General features: G+C 37.0%; 2 protein-coding genes across 3 annotated transcripts in view; both read right to left on the bottom strand.

Annotated features, from left to right (window-relative positions):
• Positions 1 to 5,501, bottom strand: part of ANKAR (ankyrin and armadillo repeat containing) — a gene marked incomplete at both ends in the record, with an annotated part of 44,635 nt that extends 39,134 nt beyond the window's left edge. The window contains 4 exons of the mRNA XM_084259344.1: positions 238 to 341; positions 973 to 1,136; positions 1,663 to 2,100; positions 4,901 to 5,501. Of these exons, the coding sequence (XP_084115470.1) occupies positions 238 to 341; positions 973 to 1,136; positions 1,663 to 2,100; positions 4,901 to 5,501 (1,307 nt within the window). The remainder of the gene's footprint in view (positions 1 to 237; positions 342 to 972; positions 1,137 to 1,662; positions 2,101 to 4,900) is intronic.
• Positions 5,502 to 11,683: 6,182 nt separating this feature from the next.
• ASNSD1 (asparagine synthetase domain containing 1) lies at positions 11,684 to 15,089 on the bottom strand (the record flags this gene model as incomplete). 2 transcript variants are annotated; one of them, XM_084253369.1, is made up of 3 exons in its annotated part: positions 11,684 to 12,077; positions 13,118 to 13,299; positions 13,629 to 15,089. In XM_084253369.1, the coding sequence occupies 3 exons, from the start codon at positions 15,087 to 15,089 to the stop codon at positions 11,792 to 11,794; spliced, it is 1,929 nt and encodes a 642-aa protein (XP_084109495.1). In that variant the 3' UTR covers positions 11,684 to 11,791. The 2 variants fall into 2 exon arrangements, with proteins under 2 accessions (XP_084109495.1, XP_084109496.1); XM_084253370.1 differs by having other exon boundaries at positions 15,069 to 15,089.
• Between the last annotated feature and the right edge of the window lie 6 nt (positions 15,090 to 15,095).

The following is a 15,095-nucleotide window of genomic DNA, read 5'->3' as shown; positions in this document are numbered from 1 at the left end:
TATTTTAACCAATTGTGTTAATTATGAGAACCAATTGACAGTCTTTAAGGGTTATTGTACATAATGTATCAAAGTGCATGATGTAATAAACCTAATATTTGATATTCTTGGAGGTTATTATTGTTCTAGACTATTTGCCCTTAGGTTTTAAGTTAGCCTTTGCATGTTAATATTTTTCTTGTTTTTTGCTGACTTTCAACAAGTTTTAGCTACTGGGAATAATTCAAAGTTCCTTACCTTTTTCCATTTAATTCCATGACTGGTATTGAGTAATATTCTTTGTATCCTGAGTCTTCTACAAATGCATTTGCAGCACAATCCCGTATATTTTCTAAATTGTTCTAAAATATGAGTTATGTTACCAAAAAAAAAAAAACCTTTAAATGAATCTAAAAGATTATCACTTCAGACAAAATCTTATGCATGTAAATGATACATTTTAAATATAATAATCTCACAAGGCCCTGATAAAAATTGCATGTATTTGGGCACAAGGGGAAAAATACAAAAAGATATATAAAGAAAATAGAAGGAACAATGGCAGTTTAAAGGTATAGTGTTTATGCTAACTTTCAGAAGGAGTACTGTTCTCAAACTCTGGAGAACCTCTGTTCTAGTACTAACCTTTGAGGAAAAAAAGAAGAATCTATAGTGAATGTTCAGGAATTTCTACTACACTACTTGATTAACTATTCTAGGGGCAAATATGGCATATTAGAAGTCTGTAAGTTGTGCAGTTATCCTAATATATCATTCTATATCTGACATTTAACACACTATCTTAGCCACAGTACCACTTAATTCAATGTTACATAATGTATGAAAAATTAGTAAGTTGCAAAGATAATCATTTGGGGAGCTGCTTAGTACCTGTACCAACACAGACTTTTTTTTTTTTTTTTTTTTGCTTGAAGACTAGGATAAAAGTGTTGTGAATTCATTAACCATTTCAGGAATAATATTAGTTTAAACCTTAAAATCTTCCAAAGCACTTTCAATTGAAGGAGTGCTGATATCAAATTCAATTCCTCCATGAACATGAAAATACTGATCCTTTTTGTAGTGAAAATTCTGGCATTTAAAATCTTGTCCATAAATAAATGGAGGCAATTCTCTCTCAGTCTTGACCTTGTCATCTCCAAAGATGAAAATAAATTTTTATTTAAAAAATGAATACAGCATATGGCCCTATTTCAGCTCTCTATTCTCTTATTTGTTCTATTTATTATAATACCAATAGATTACTAATGCTTTTTTAATTTTCATCTTTTTTTCAGTAATATTATATTATTCATGATCTTTTTGTGTTCCACATTAATTTCAGAATCAACTTATAATCTTTCATAAAAAACACAATAGGGATTTTGAGTAGAAGTGCACTGAATACATATTTGGATGAGATGTGATATATTCATATTCCATCAGAGACATGGCATGTTTCCCTATTTTTTGCAGAACTTTTTTTTTACATCTTTCCATAGCCCTTATAATGATATAAATATATAACAAATATGTATCAAGTATTTTTAATTACTTTGAAGCCATTAAATTTTGCTTTTTTCTAATAGGTTTACTAGTTTACATACTAAAAACAAAACTGAATTTAAGTATAAATTTAATATACATCTATATTTTATATTTGATTTTTGGTGGTACTCTTACCTGAAAAAGGCTGAAGCAGACTATTTAAATATGGAACTTTCATCTTCCTTTTTAAACTCAGCAGAAATGGAGTCAGAAAACTTATTAACTTTAGGTATCCTAGCCCTCTTCTAATTTCTTTTTTCTTTTCTAAGTGTTTTTGAATAATCTTTTTTTGAAGATATAATCTTTGCTGTAGTCTCTGGTAGGTACAAATATCAAGATAATCCTGATTAAATTTTACAGCATCAGTAAGCCAATAGGCTGCTTCAAATATAAAAACATTTTCATATTGTTGAATTTGTGTAGTACTGAACGTCAACTTTAGCACAATATTTTCAATATATTTCATAAATATAGCTTTTTCTTCAGGGCTATTGGGATTATATGTTGGATCTTCATTCAAATCTTCATCATAGATTCCATCAAAGTCTGGGTCCTTTGTAATATCAATCAAACCTTTACAGTAAAAGAGAAAAATTTTAGATAGTGAAAATTTCATACTTGCTTTCTGGACAAATATAGCAAATTTACTCAAGGGGCTTCATCTTGAAATCCCACAACCATGACAGTAAATGAATAATGAGATGCCAGTAAAATTGTTAAAGATGAAAAGCAGATAGATGAGTTATAACTAAGCAGAATAAAGACAGCAAGTTGTAGAATTAAAAAAAGATTGCCATTCTCATTAAAGGAATATAATACATAGAAATATCATCACTCTAGTCTCATCTTTAATCAAGAGAAATATGGAGACTCGAAAAGAAAATATTATATTTTAAGCAGAAATCAGTTTTTTACTTGGCCTGAAGCACACTTTCTTTTTCAGGTCCATTATTACATTTTTTTTTCTTTTTGCTGATAACAGAATTTAACCATATAATGCCTTATGTACTAATTAATCATGAAGTAAAAATTAGAATTAAAGCTTGTTTTTATTCCATTATATATGACAAGTTTCCTCTTACACTTTCTTTCCTTTAACGATGAAATTAAGGACTTTTGTGTCAGATTCTTCATGACAGATACATTGACAATGTTATCCCTTAATATAGACTTAAGAAAACTGTTTAGAATGATAAAACATGATTTTATACAAAATGTGGGGTAAGTTTGTGACGTGTCTTAAAGTGTAGCTTGTACATCAATGTCTGTCCTTTTTTTTCTTAAATCTTTGAATTCCTTCCCTCCCCTGGGATAGCCTTCAAAGCTCCATGATCCAGCAAAAAGTACAAATGACAAGCAGATGTCTCTGAGATCCTGCACTGGTTACACACTTTGAATATCACCCCCAGGTAGGAAGTGAAAGACAATCTTTGGATGCTCCCTCACTCCACCTACAACTGATTAGAATGTTCCTGTGTCTGTTCCCCTCAGTCACCACTGTGAGGGCGTCATCATATATAACAGATAGTTGGGTACAATAGACCAGATGATGGACCATGAAGTTGCTCGATACAGCTGACTTTGTCATCAACTAAGCAGGCACCCTCTGTTCTTAGATATGCAGAGGACAGATGCTCCCTCCTACCTTGGCCATGTATCTCCTTATCACTAGATGATCCAAAGGCTCTTGTCACTTTTAACCTCTGAACAACTCCTATTGTGTACCTCTAACCCTGATTACTCTCCAGAATTTGACTCCATAGTAAAAGTTCCACCCAGATATCTGAATCTAAAAAGGCCTCATATTTCCTTGCCACTCAAATCTGTCAGCTTTGACTTTTGCCTTGCTTGACACATGCCTAAATGGAAAGATTCATCAGTACCATCTCTTCTCCAATGAGTCCTAAATAATCTTTCTAAAAAGAAAAGCAAATTTTTTTTTTAATAGAGGCATGCTTTATTTATTTAGTTTGTTTGTTTGTTTATACATGCACTGGGTACAGTCAGAAGCGTGGGAGGGTGAGAGAATTCACCAGAGCCAGAGCAGGGAGCAGAGCAGGCAGAAGGACCGAAGTACACTGCTGAGGGGAGCAGTGGGCGGCAGGAGAGGTCTGCGCGCCATGTGGGACCCTCCTCCGGTGGCCGGGGAGCAGCCGGGGATCGAACTGGCGCCGCAGAGGCCGCGGGCAGCTTCGCAACCCAGCGCTCAACCACTGCGCCACCGGGGAGGCCCAAGAAAAGCAAATTTAATTTTTGTCAAGGCTCTAATATTGTTGGAAACCACTCTCCATTCCCTGATCCTTAACCTCTATGGGGCTCAGATCTTCACAAAACTTCTGGCATCATCTAAATCAGGAAGGGTAAATTATATAACTTAATTTTCCAGATTTTTTGGCCTACTCAAGTATATAAAGACATGATCTGACTTGTGCAATTTGACCTGCCATCCTCCAGTGATGAGCAAATGGATTACTGGGCAACTTTGAGATGGAAGGATCATCGACAACGGAAATGCTGCTCTTGGAGTCTGCTTTTAGAAACAATTCCCATTGTTCCTTTGCCAAGGGCCATGCATAATGAGGAGTGAAATGGGAGATATGTATCCTAGACACTGTTACCAAATGTTTTCATTGATTATATCTAATCACAGTTAGATTCAGTTTGTGGTCACATGCTTAAAAATAAATCTCAATTCTGATAAAAATGTGTTGGAATTTCACTTGACTGTAGGAGAGAATGTGGTAATAGATTTTATATAGATTTTATTGAGTCTGAAACTGAAAAAAGATAATAGTCCATCCAGGAATAAAATGTGACCCGAATTGTTCCTTTGTTGACTATTTTGAGAACTGATCTGTTGATCTGTGTATTGCCTATAAATAATGTCCATTATGGGGTTGATATTCCAAAGTATGATACTTTTGATCTTTATTCAGTTTATTTTTATACATGATCTGCTGTGCAACCTCCAAGAGCAGTGAATGTAAAACTCAAATGCTTAATCAAAAGAATTAATCTGTGGTGTTGGTGGAATCAGCATTAATTCCATATGACCATGGACACGGTACCATAGGGTTGGAGGGCCACTGGCTCCAAAATATAATAGCTTTAACTGGAACCTAATAAATTCTGTCTTATTGTTCAGGTCTATGGTATGATTTGAGTGGAGAAATGCAAATTATAGCCAGTAATATTCAGTGAATTCCATTAATTTCTGCATTCCCTTGGCAATCTGGTAGATCCCTCTTAAAAGGTTACTGATGCCTTGGCATCCTGTAGATGCAGGGTTTGATACATTAAACTGAGCCGCAGAGAGATTACTTTTAAAATTAAAAAATGGGTTCTAATTTTAAAAAGTATTAAATCCCCTTACCTGCTGAACTAAACTCTGTAAAAATATCTTTATTTGTTTGAGGCTTTCCATCTGGATCAATGTCCATGATGGTACGCCACAATTCAGAGAATCTTGTTCGTTTTTCTTTAGGCATATAAATTCCATGCCATAGTGCTTTCAGCATGTAGTCAACACTGATCAGAATTTGGCCAATCCTGGTATCATAATAAGCTGGAGGTAACTGGCAAGAAGAGCTCTGATCATAATTAGCTTCCAAACTGATAGAAGGAATTTGATTTAAGCAATAAATTCCAACAGCCAACTCTCTTATGATCTGATGAACTTCTCTATAATCTAAGAGGGCAGTAGAGTCCACAGGCGTCAGCAGGATTGCACTGGAGAAGCCTACATTATTTATTTGACTCATAATTCCGCATGGTATGTCTAATTGAGTGCGGACATCTTCGTTGGAAGACAACCAGCTAACTTGTACAGTAGTTAGCAACTCTTGTACTTCACTTCGATCAAATTTTTCAAAAAAAGCAGAAGCATTTCTCTGTACTGATAAATTTTCCAGGTAGGTTTCTTCATCTTGAGTTTGGTCAGGTTTAGGCAATCCTTTTTTTGATAATCTTAACATTTCTAATTAAGTACAGTGTGTCCTTTTTGACGTTTCTGCAATGAATAAAAAAGGAAAAGACAAGCAATAACATTTGTGATGGCAATAAATTAGAGTTCCTGAGAAATAAATCTGTACCTTTCATCTTTTAAAATTAATTGTTTCATGGTCAGTGACTACCTTTCTTCAGTTGTTAACTACAGCATAAGAAATATGAAATATTAATTAAAACAAAATTGTAAAATTTTAACATTATGGTCTCCTTTTCAAAAGAAGTCAAAAGGTACTTAGAAGTAGGTTAAAAAAAAAGAAATGTAAGTTTATATATGAGAAACTATAGTTGCATCCCTATTGGAAAGGTATTATGTTTACAGTTAACTCTCCCCATCCTAGAGTTCTTCAGGGGCTTGGGGTAGGTAAACTTCAACAAACTATGGTTTGAAAATACTTACTATGTAGTTGGGCCTACTTTGGTTGCTGTAACTGAATGCGTACAGACTTTATTTTCTTGTCTTCTTTCCCTAAACAATGGTGTATAACAGCTATTTGTATAATGTTCACATTGCATTTAGGAAGATGTGAGAAGGTTGCAATTACTATGCCATTTTTATATAAGAGACTTGAGTATATATGGATTCTGATATCTGTGTGGGCCTGGAACTAATCCCCCTAGGATATTCAGAGATGACTGTATTTTGTTTTAAAAGGTTTTATTTGAATTGTTTTAAAGATTGATTTATTTATGTGTAGAAGAATTGTGATCTAGGCCAGAGATACAAGGGTGAGAGGATTCACCAGAGACAAAGAGGGGAGCAGAACAGGTGGATCTACTGAAACACACTGCTGAGGGGAGCAGTGGGAGAGTCAGGGGAGGTCTGCGGCACCATATGTGGGTTAGCTCCTTGGGCAGATGGGGATCAAACTCAGGCCATAGAAGTGATAGCGCTGAGACTTAACCCTAGGCCACCAGGGCAGTCTTCAAAACTTTTAAAAGCAAGAAAATAAGGACCTACTTAAAAGAAGTACCCTGCTTAGCTGTCTATTTCTTTGCAAAAAAAAAAAACAAAACAAAAAAAACTGCTCCCTGAGAAATAATAACCATAACTACCATGTGAAAAATTAACATCACTGGTGCTATTTTAAAAAGGGCTTGGAGCAAGCCTTAGCAGACCAGACTAGGCCAAACTCTTGGACTGGGCCAAACCACCAGTATTCAGGAACCAGCAAGAATGAGAATATCCAGTTAAAAGGACTGATGAAAGTGAACTTTTACCACTTTTATCTTTGGACCCATCCAGCTGACTATTAACTCATCTCCCATTACCTCATCTATGTTTTTCTCTCTGAAAATCCCTCCAAGGGCCTCCCTAGTGGTGCAAGGGGTTAAGCACACCACTATGAAGCTATCTGCAGCCACTGCAACAAGAGTTTGATCCCTGGCCAGGGAGCTACCCACATGGCGCAGCAGACCTTTCCTGTCTCACCCACTGCTCCCCTCAGCAGTGTATTTCAGTCAGTCTGCCTGTTCTGTTCGCCACTCTGTCTCCGATGAATCCTCTCACCCCTGCACCTCTGGCCTGTACCCTAGTTCTTGTATGAATAAACAAAGAGAGAGAGAGAGAAAGAAAGAAAAGGAAGGAAGGAAGGAAGGAAGGAAGGAAGGAAGGAAGGAAGGAAGGAAGGAAGGAAGGAAGGAAGGAAGGAAGGAAGGAAGGAAGGAAGGAAGGAAGGAAGGAAGGAAGGAATCCCTTCACATGCCCTCTTTCCACCTGAATTCCAACTTGAGAAAGGTTTTTGGTTTCTACCTGTGTGCCTCCAACTACAATTCTCTATTCCCATTTAAATGCACTGTGGCTTGCCTGCTTAAACTGCTGTTCTGATCTCAGGTGAAACACCATTTACCACACATCTACTATTTGTCTAACTCTTCATACACAGTATTTCATTTAATTGGCTCCTCTGTTATACACTGACTCAACATTCATCCCATATCAAAATTACCTGGGGCTTGTTAAAACAGATTACTGGGTGCCACACCAGAGTTTCTGATTTGGTAGGTTGGAGTGGAGCTGGGGAATTTGCATTTCTGAAAAGCTGGAGGTGATGGTAATGCTGCCATCAGGGGACCACACTTAGAGAACCCAGCAAAGCATGACAGGCATTGGTATCACCACTTTAAGATGCAATAATGGAAACTAGGAAGGTTGCAGAACATACCTGATGTTTCCCACATTCGGAATCAGAACCAGCCCAGCTCTGCCCATATTCAAGTCCCAGTACTATGCACACATAGGTACAGGAGAAGGAAGTCAAGGCAAAGGAAGAGACCTACTTTGCTTGCCTCACCCCAATTTTATTGATTTGCTAGTCATTTACACAATTATATAATTTTGAGATTACAACTTCACACCTTCATATTTATGTTCAAAAACTCTACTTTAAAAATTTTTTAAAAATATTGAGGTAATGTTGGTTTACATCATTGTTTGTATTTTGGGAGTACAGGACACCCCCCACCCCCACCATGTTATTAACATAGTGCACCCACCACCAAAGCACCTGTGGTCCATCAAGAAACCCACTTTAACTCAGGCCACTGAGTTAATGGTTTGAACTTTATTTTAAAAATTTAAGTTAGTGGCACTAGATGTTAGAAGCACAGACCAGAGTGGTGGTAATGGAGAGAGAGGACTGTGGATGGATTTGAGAAATAAGGGTAGTCTATTGGTAATAGATTGAATAGGGGTAGGGTATTAAAGAAAAGGTGACCTCCACATTCTGTCAGATGCAACAGGGGATTAGGACAAGCTTCAATTGTGCACATACTGGCCTGGATGTAACTGAAAGAATCAAGCAGGGTTAAACCTACTTTACCTCAATAAATAGAATTTTGGATAAAAAAGAAATCTAAAGCCTTACCTCACACACACCTAAAATGGAAAGAAATATATATATATATATATATATATATATACACACATATATATACATATATATATATATATATATATATATATTTGTTTTCTTGTCCTGGTTAGGAAAGCTGTGTCCACACTGGTCCCTGGAGTATTCTGTGGGCTGGAAATAGGTTGCTCTCAGTGAGGTTTCCCTGGGCCTGAGTAGGAATCCTGCTGGGGAGAGGGTGATAGGGGAGACACTGCCAGGAGGATCTGAGAGGGACTTTCTAGGGTGAGGACCAGGGGAAGGCTGCTGGCCCCATGTTGGCTTCAGGGCCATCTTGGGTGCCCTTGGCCTCACTGCCTCACCTACCTTCAGTGGGTCACCAGACCCCTCCACTGCAGAGAAGTAGATGGAAGCTGATGGCACTCCAGATCTAGAGTCTAATGTGAGACACCTTGGGGTGAGCCAGTGGATCAACTCGGGAAAGGCACACATGCGTACAGTGCAGGGCCCCCAAACTGACGTCCCCCACTCCCGCCTCTAGAACTCATTCCAGTTTCATGGTCTCTTATTTCTCTATTTCTCCCCTCACTGTTTGTCTCTGCTAAGACACAAAGCAGTGGCAGAGAAAGCTCTAGGTTCTGAGGTAGTCTTGTTGGAATCTTACCCCCATCATCATTCTTTCCTCCTACTAACCTTTATGGAACACTTATTATGAGCCAGGTGCTAGAAGTTGGTGACCCTGGAAAACAGAGAAATTTAGTTACACATTTAACCATAGAAACATATTTAAGCAATGTGACAAATTTAGTAAGTAATGACAGCACATGAAGAAAAGCTAACAAAGACCCTGGCCTGAGAAAGCTTGTGCAGTTGGTTTTCAAACAACCTAGAAGATGGACAAAAGCTATGGAAGCAGAGTTCAAGAAGTAACTTTCCAGGGATAGAAAATAACAGGTGATGAAGAATTGAGTTGAGAAGAAAGTTGAATATTTTGGGGAACTCAACAAAAACAATGCATAGAGAACCAGAGAGGTGGGTACAAAATTAGGACACAGAAGTAGGTGAGGGTAGACCATGCAGGCCACTGAGTTAATGGTTTGAACTTTATTTTAAAAATTTAGGTTAGTGGCAGTAGATGTTAGAGGCACAGACCAGAGTGGTGGTAATGGAGAGAGAAGACTGCGGATGGATTTGAGAAATAAGGGTAGTCTATTGGTAATAGATTGAATAGGGGTAGGGTGTTAAAGAAAAGGTGACCTCCACATTTCTGTCAGATGCAACAGGGGATTAGGACAAGCTTGAGTTCAATTGTGCACATACTGGCCTGGATGTAATTGAGAGAATCAAGTAGAGATACGAACATGCCTCACATATACAGGTCTGGGTTAATAATGGCAGTTTGGGTTAGATGTATACATTTGGGCAGGATTAATAAGGTAACTACATCAGGGGAGGTTGATATCACCCAGGGAGAGAATAGAAAAGGAAAATACAGGATAAGATCCCAGGAGAGAAATCAGATAAAGTTAGTATTTAAAGACCAGGCACAGTGGGTGGAATCAGCAGAGGTGACAAAGAGGGAAGTGCCCAGAGGCAGAAGGAAAACCAGAATTGGTCACAGAAGCTAAGTATTCCAAGAATAGGTGAATGACCAGCTTCATTGGATACCATTCTTAAATCAAGAAATGAGAACTAATTTAGCAACATGGAAGTTTTGGGTGGCTGTTTGGAGGAAGAATTTGTCCTGTACCCACACCATCATTATTTTAGCTGCTTTAGAAGTAGTGAATATTAATAAATGTATGACCATTATTTTAGGGCGATGATAGATGTCCAGAGGTCCTGCCTTAAAGAGATTTGTGTGTTCACTCTTGTGAACTATGAATAAAACAGGTAAATTCTTCTACTTGAAAGCTTTAAAACAAACTCAGATAGTTTGTTCTATGTATTTCGACTCCTTTGAGAACGTCATTCTAGAGATTACGGAATCAAGGCGCAAGAAAGTCATTACCAAACCATGTGGGGCCTAAGAACAAAAAAATCCATGCAGAGTATCTTACTGGTGATGATCTAGACTCCCCACAGAGGATCAACTGATTAATACACATAAAAGAGAATAGTGCCCACTACAGTCAGCAGTGTATCAATGATCATTTTTTTAGTACTGAACTTTATTACAAAAATAATTATTCTATTTATCTCTAAGATGTTGAAAAATCTACCTATTCCCAATACCAGCAATGTCAATTTAGTGTTCAGGAACATGTAGCTACTTGAAGTTGTCAGGTAAGGGGATAAACCTATGCAGGTACTACTTAAACCTGGTTTAAACATTGCATTTACCAGGTAATAAATTCAGGGTGTATGAAATCTTTTGGCAGGCTTGTCAGAATCCTTAAATTTCTTTCCCACTCTGACTGAAATAATTAAAGTGTATCTAGACCCAGAAAGTGTGTCAAGCCCTAACTGGAGGTAGATTCCAACAGTGATCTTGGCGTGGTGGTCAGAGTCGAACAATATGGGTAGAGGTCAGGTTGGCGTGGAGTTAAGTATGTGAAAAGATGGAAAGGGTGATTGTGGATGGGAGGTTAGAGATGGTAAGCAAAGAAAAATGTAGGACCAGGAATATATATTATTTAGATGAAACATTTTACACTAAGGATCCTACAGAGAAAAAGTTGAAGATAACTGGAGAGAGGAGTATAAGGCTTCTGATAGGCAGGAAGGGTTGGAATACAGAAGCACAGGCTTTAGATGCATGGATTGAACTTCCTTTTCTAATAAGAAAGGAGTAGTAGCATGTACCTACAGCTAAGTTAGAAATGCTGGTGTTGTAAAGTGGAGAAAGTTCTTGGCCTGATGACTTTGATCTGTTTAAAAGCTCATGAGCTAAGACTGGGGCAGAGAGAGGGCGAATGGAGATTTGTGGGGCAGAATGTTTAAAATAGTCTTCAAAATTCTAGAATGGGAAAGTTGCCTAAAGAGATTTAATACAAGTGGCAATTATCACTCAGAGGTTTGAGCCTCAAGCAAACTGTTTAGCTTCTCTAAATCTTAGTGTTTCATCTGTTAAACAAGGCCCGGTCTAAACTGAGCCACTGACAACAGTAATAACAATATCTGTTATTTCTGGATGTAGCTACCATGAAGTTAGTAAAAGCTACCTTCTTTTATGTTGCTGGTGGGCTATTACAATTTAAGAGTTCCAAAAAAATGGTATCAAAGTTCAAAACATCCAGATTGTTCTCAGTATAATCTTTTTTCCTGTCATTTTGACTAAATTGGTTATATAAAGCTATATGTAATCATAAGTAAAAATGAACTTTGAAACCACATTATATAGCAGTAAGTAGCAAGTGTTTTATTTTTATATAATCATCATTAACAGATGTTGGTACACTGCCAAATCATGTTTTAATCTCTTTTTCAACAGAAAAGTTTTCTAAGGAAATGTCTTGGAGTCTTCCACATTTATCAGATGCCTTTTCATTATTGTTTTCCATTTTTGCAATTCTAGATCCAAACTGCATGGCCCGTTTTGGCAGAAGAGTAGAGGCTGTTAAACCAAGTTCCACTGCTGCAAGGCGCAAAATTAGTTTTTCACCAATTCCACGGGGCAAAGTCAAGTTTGTCTTTTCCCAAACTGGTAGAGAATTTAGGAAGGAGACAACATTTTCATCCAGAAAAGGAAATCTAAAATAAATAAATATAATCATTATAAAAAATAAAATCTATTTGTTATAATTATTGTTTTTATGTTTCATTCTAATTAAAATTTATAATGTAAAATTAATTTTTGAGGACAGTTTCTCTCAATTAAAAATATTCTGGCTACTTACACAATTTTGTAACTAAAGTTTAATCACATTTAAAAAGTACTTCATAATGTGACTAATTTTTATATGCTACAAAATATAAAAATCTTGTCTCAATAAATCAATTAGATCTATGGTGTCAAGAAATAATTTCAAACTGTTTCAAAAGATACCTTTGGAGAGACCATGAAAACAAGCATGGTCTTAATTATTCAATCTGTGTTTTTTATGTCAAAAGAAATTGAATTTTCAGAATACGAAACCAATATAGAAGGGTCCTACAATCCAGAACTTGTGAAACACTTAGGATGTCAGATTGTTTACTTACATTTAAACCACTTGAATAGTGATAAATTGATATTTTAGGTAACCCCATATTAAAAAATACACACACATGAAAGGTTTTAGGTAATCAAAACATGATGAGATTGTGTTTGAAAAAAAGGCATATTTAACAGAGGGGAGTCCAGTACTGGAACCACCATTTAAACCAGTATGGATCTATACAAATTAAAATGTCTACAGACCAAAAAACCAGTTTCCTAAGACTGGAGGAGAAAGTTTGGGGGTAGGGGCTATGCCTTTCCTGGGAGGAAACAAAACTTTTTAACTATCTTCTTTTGGCATCTCACTACCTCAATTTCACTTCTAGTGCTTTTCATTGTAGTACTAATAGCAATCAAGTCATTTTACGATCTTTGAAAATTATTGAAGAAATATTTCTTGGAGAATGAGTTCTGGAAAATCACTGCACCTCTGGCTTTTCCCCAGATTTGCTTCTGGCTGTGTCTCTAGCATAAAGTCAAGATATTATTGTTGCCACTGTTATTTGAACAGTCTCTAAAGAAGGAACCTACAGCTCTTTGTTCAGTCCATTGTTTTTAGAAAGTTACCCAAAAACACTCAGATTAGAATTACCTTGCTTCTTTTCCATGATCACCAATAACTCTGTCATCACGACCAAGATTTCTAGAAGAAATTCGACCCAATTCCATCTTTATTTCTTTAATCAATCCTTCCAGCCCATGTGTCTGAAAGCGGACACGATGACGAGAATAACCTGCTAATTGCTCATCTGCACCAATTCCAGTAAGAACTACCTATAAAGATTTAAAGAAATTCATATTAAAATTGTTATTTAGGATCAGGGTGAAGTTACCCTTTGTAGAACTTGGCCTGCAGTTTGGCTTGCTCCTTTTTTCCTGCCGTCCTTCTTCATCCCTTAACAAGTTTTAATAAATTATTTACTATATAGGAAAGAAAAGCAAAGCTTAAAAAACAAAAATGAACTCCAGTCCTGTAACTGTGTGGTGTACCCCATTTTAATAGTAGTTTTAATATGGTATATTCTTGCAACCTAAGTGCTAACAGGTTTTAGAGACAGAACTAGGTCTTAGAAATTGTTCTGAGCAGAAATACTGTGCCATACCTTTGCACTGCTCTGATATGATTTCACTTCATCCGGGGTCACTAAACAGCCAGTTCCTCTAGAAGCAAACCAGACTGCACAGCCAATGCTATCATCCAAAACTGTATCTAAGGGGTGGACTAACTGACATATTCGAGCTCTTCTAAATTTTTGCAATTCTTCCAGAGAAACATTAATTTCAACAAAATTCCAAATCCGGAAAGGGTTAGCGACTTGTAGTTCTTTTAGTCCTGCTCTTCCTGTGATGCGATCTGGTGCATTAAATTGCTTATCAGACCTATCAGCAGCAACAGCAGTATTTTCAGAGGATTCCTCAGCAGGTGTTTTGCAATTTTTCTGTCTTCCCCTTTGTTTGTTAGAACTAGCTGGTATGATCTTTTCTTTAGTCATGAAAGCCACATTAAGAAGATCAATTGGTTCATCTAAAGGGATATGACGGTCAGCAAGCGTTGCAATAACCATGGAATCAATGCCTCCAGAAAACAGGATTGCAACATTTGCTTTTCTCTCATGAGTTCTCAAAACTTCATTTGGTGTCAGCGGTTCATCCCTCGGTAAACACAAGACACGTTTCTTCACTGCACTACTCAGGACATCAATGAACTGCTGAACTACTTCCTTCATGTGTCCATTAGTAAGAAAAACCTGAAATGTCTCTCTTGTAGGTGGGGTGTTGGAAATGGTACTGCAATCAATCTCAGATGGAATTGGTGGCAACATCGTATTTAAAGGAACAACAGGATCTTTAAGATATAGTTTGGCTTCATTTGCTACCACTGATACAAATGGTGGCAAATCTGCTGCAATTTGAGTCAGGGTATTAACACATTCTTCTGTGATAACATTCTCCCCAGAAATATATTTCCAAGGATAGAATTTTAAAACCACAAGTCTGGAAGTGGAAGCAGACTTGAGATCAATTCTGAAAATTCCAGATGCTGGAACTTCTTGCCACTGATTGGCCACTCCAGATATTTGGGCACCAACTGAAGAGAGAGAGAAACTCTTGCCCAAATCACTAAAACGCCAAAGCAAGCTACGGCGACCAAAAAAATCTCTACCAAACCATAAATAATGACTAGATGCTTGATAATATATAAAAGACCAAGGACCTTGGACTTCTGAGAAAACTGACAAAATATCAGATTCATTTTTACAAGAGGAAAGATAATTAAACATTATTTGAGTATCATTCTCTCCAGCTTTAACCATTACTCCACTGAAGACTTCTCCATTCCACAAGAACACATTCCCTCTTTCATCTTCCATAGGCTGGGCAGTCAAAACACCTCTCAAGTGAAGAACATGACCAGAAAATAAACACTGATAGTTAACATCAGTCTTTAACAATTGTTTACTACTATTGGGTCCTCGTCGTTTAAGATTGCAGAGTAAATCCTCTTTCAGATCTTTGCTGAAATGCTCAACAGAAAAGCTTACAGAACAACAAATGCCACACATTGTTAT

This window comes from Talpa europaea (assembly GCF_964194135.1).
Source record: "Talpa europaea genome assembly, chromosome: 1".
Classification (NCBI taxonomy): Eukaryota; Metazoa; Chordata; class Mammalia; order Eulipotyphla; family Talpidae; genus Talpa; species Talpa europaea.
The sequence above is the reverse complement of the archived record's forward strand: the minus strand, read 5'-3'. Positions and strand labels throughout refer to the sequence as shown.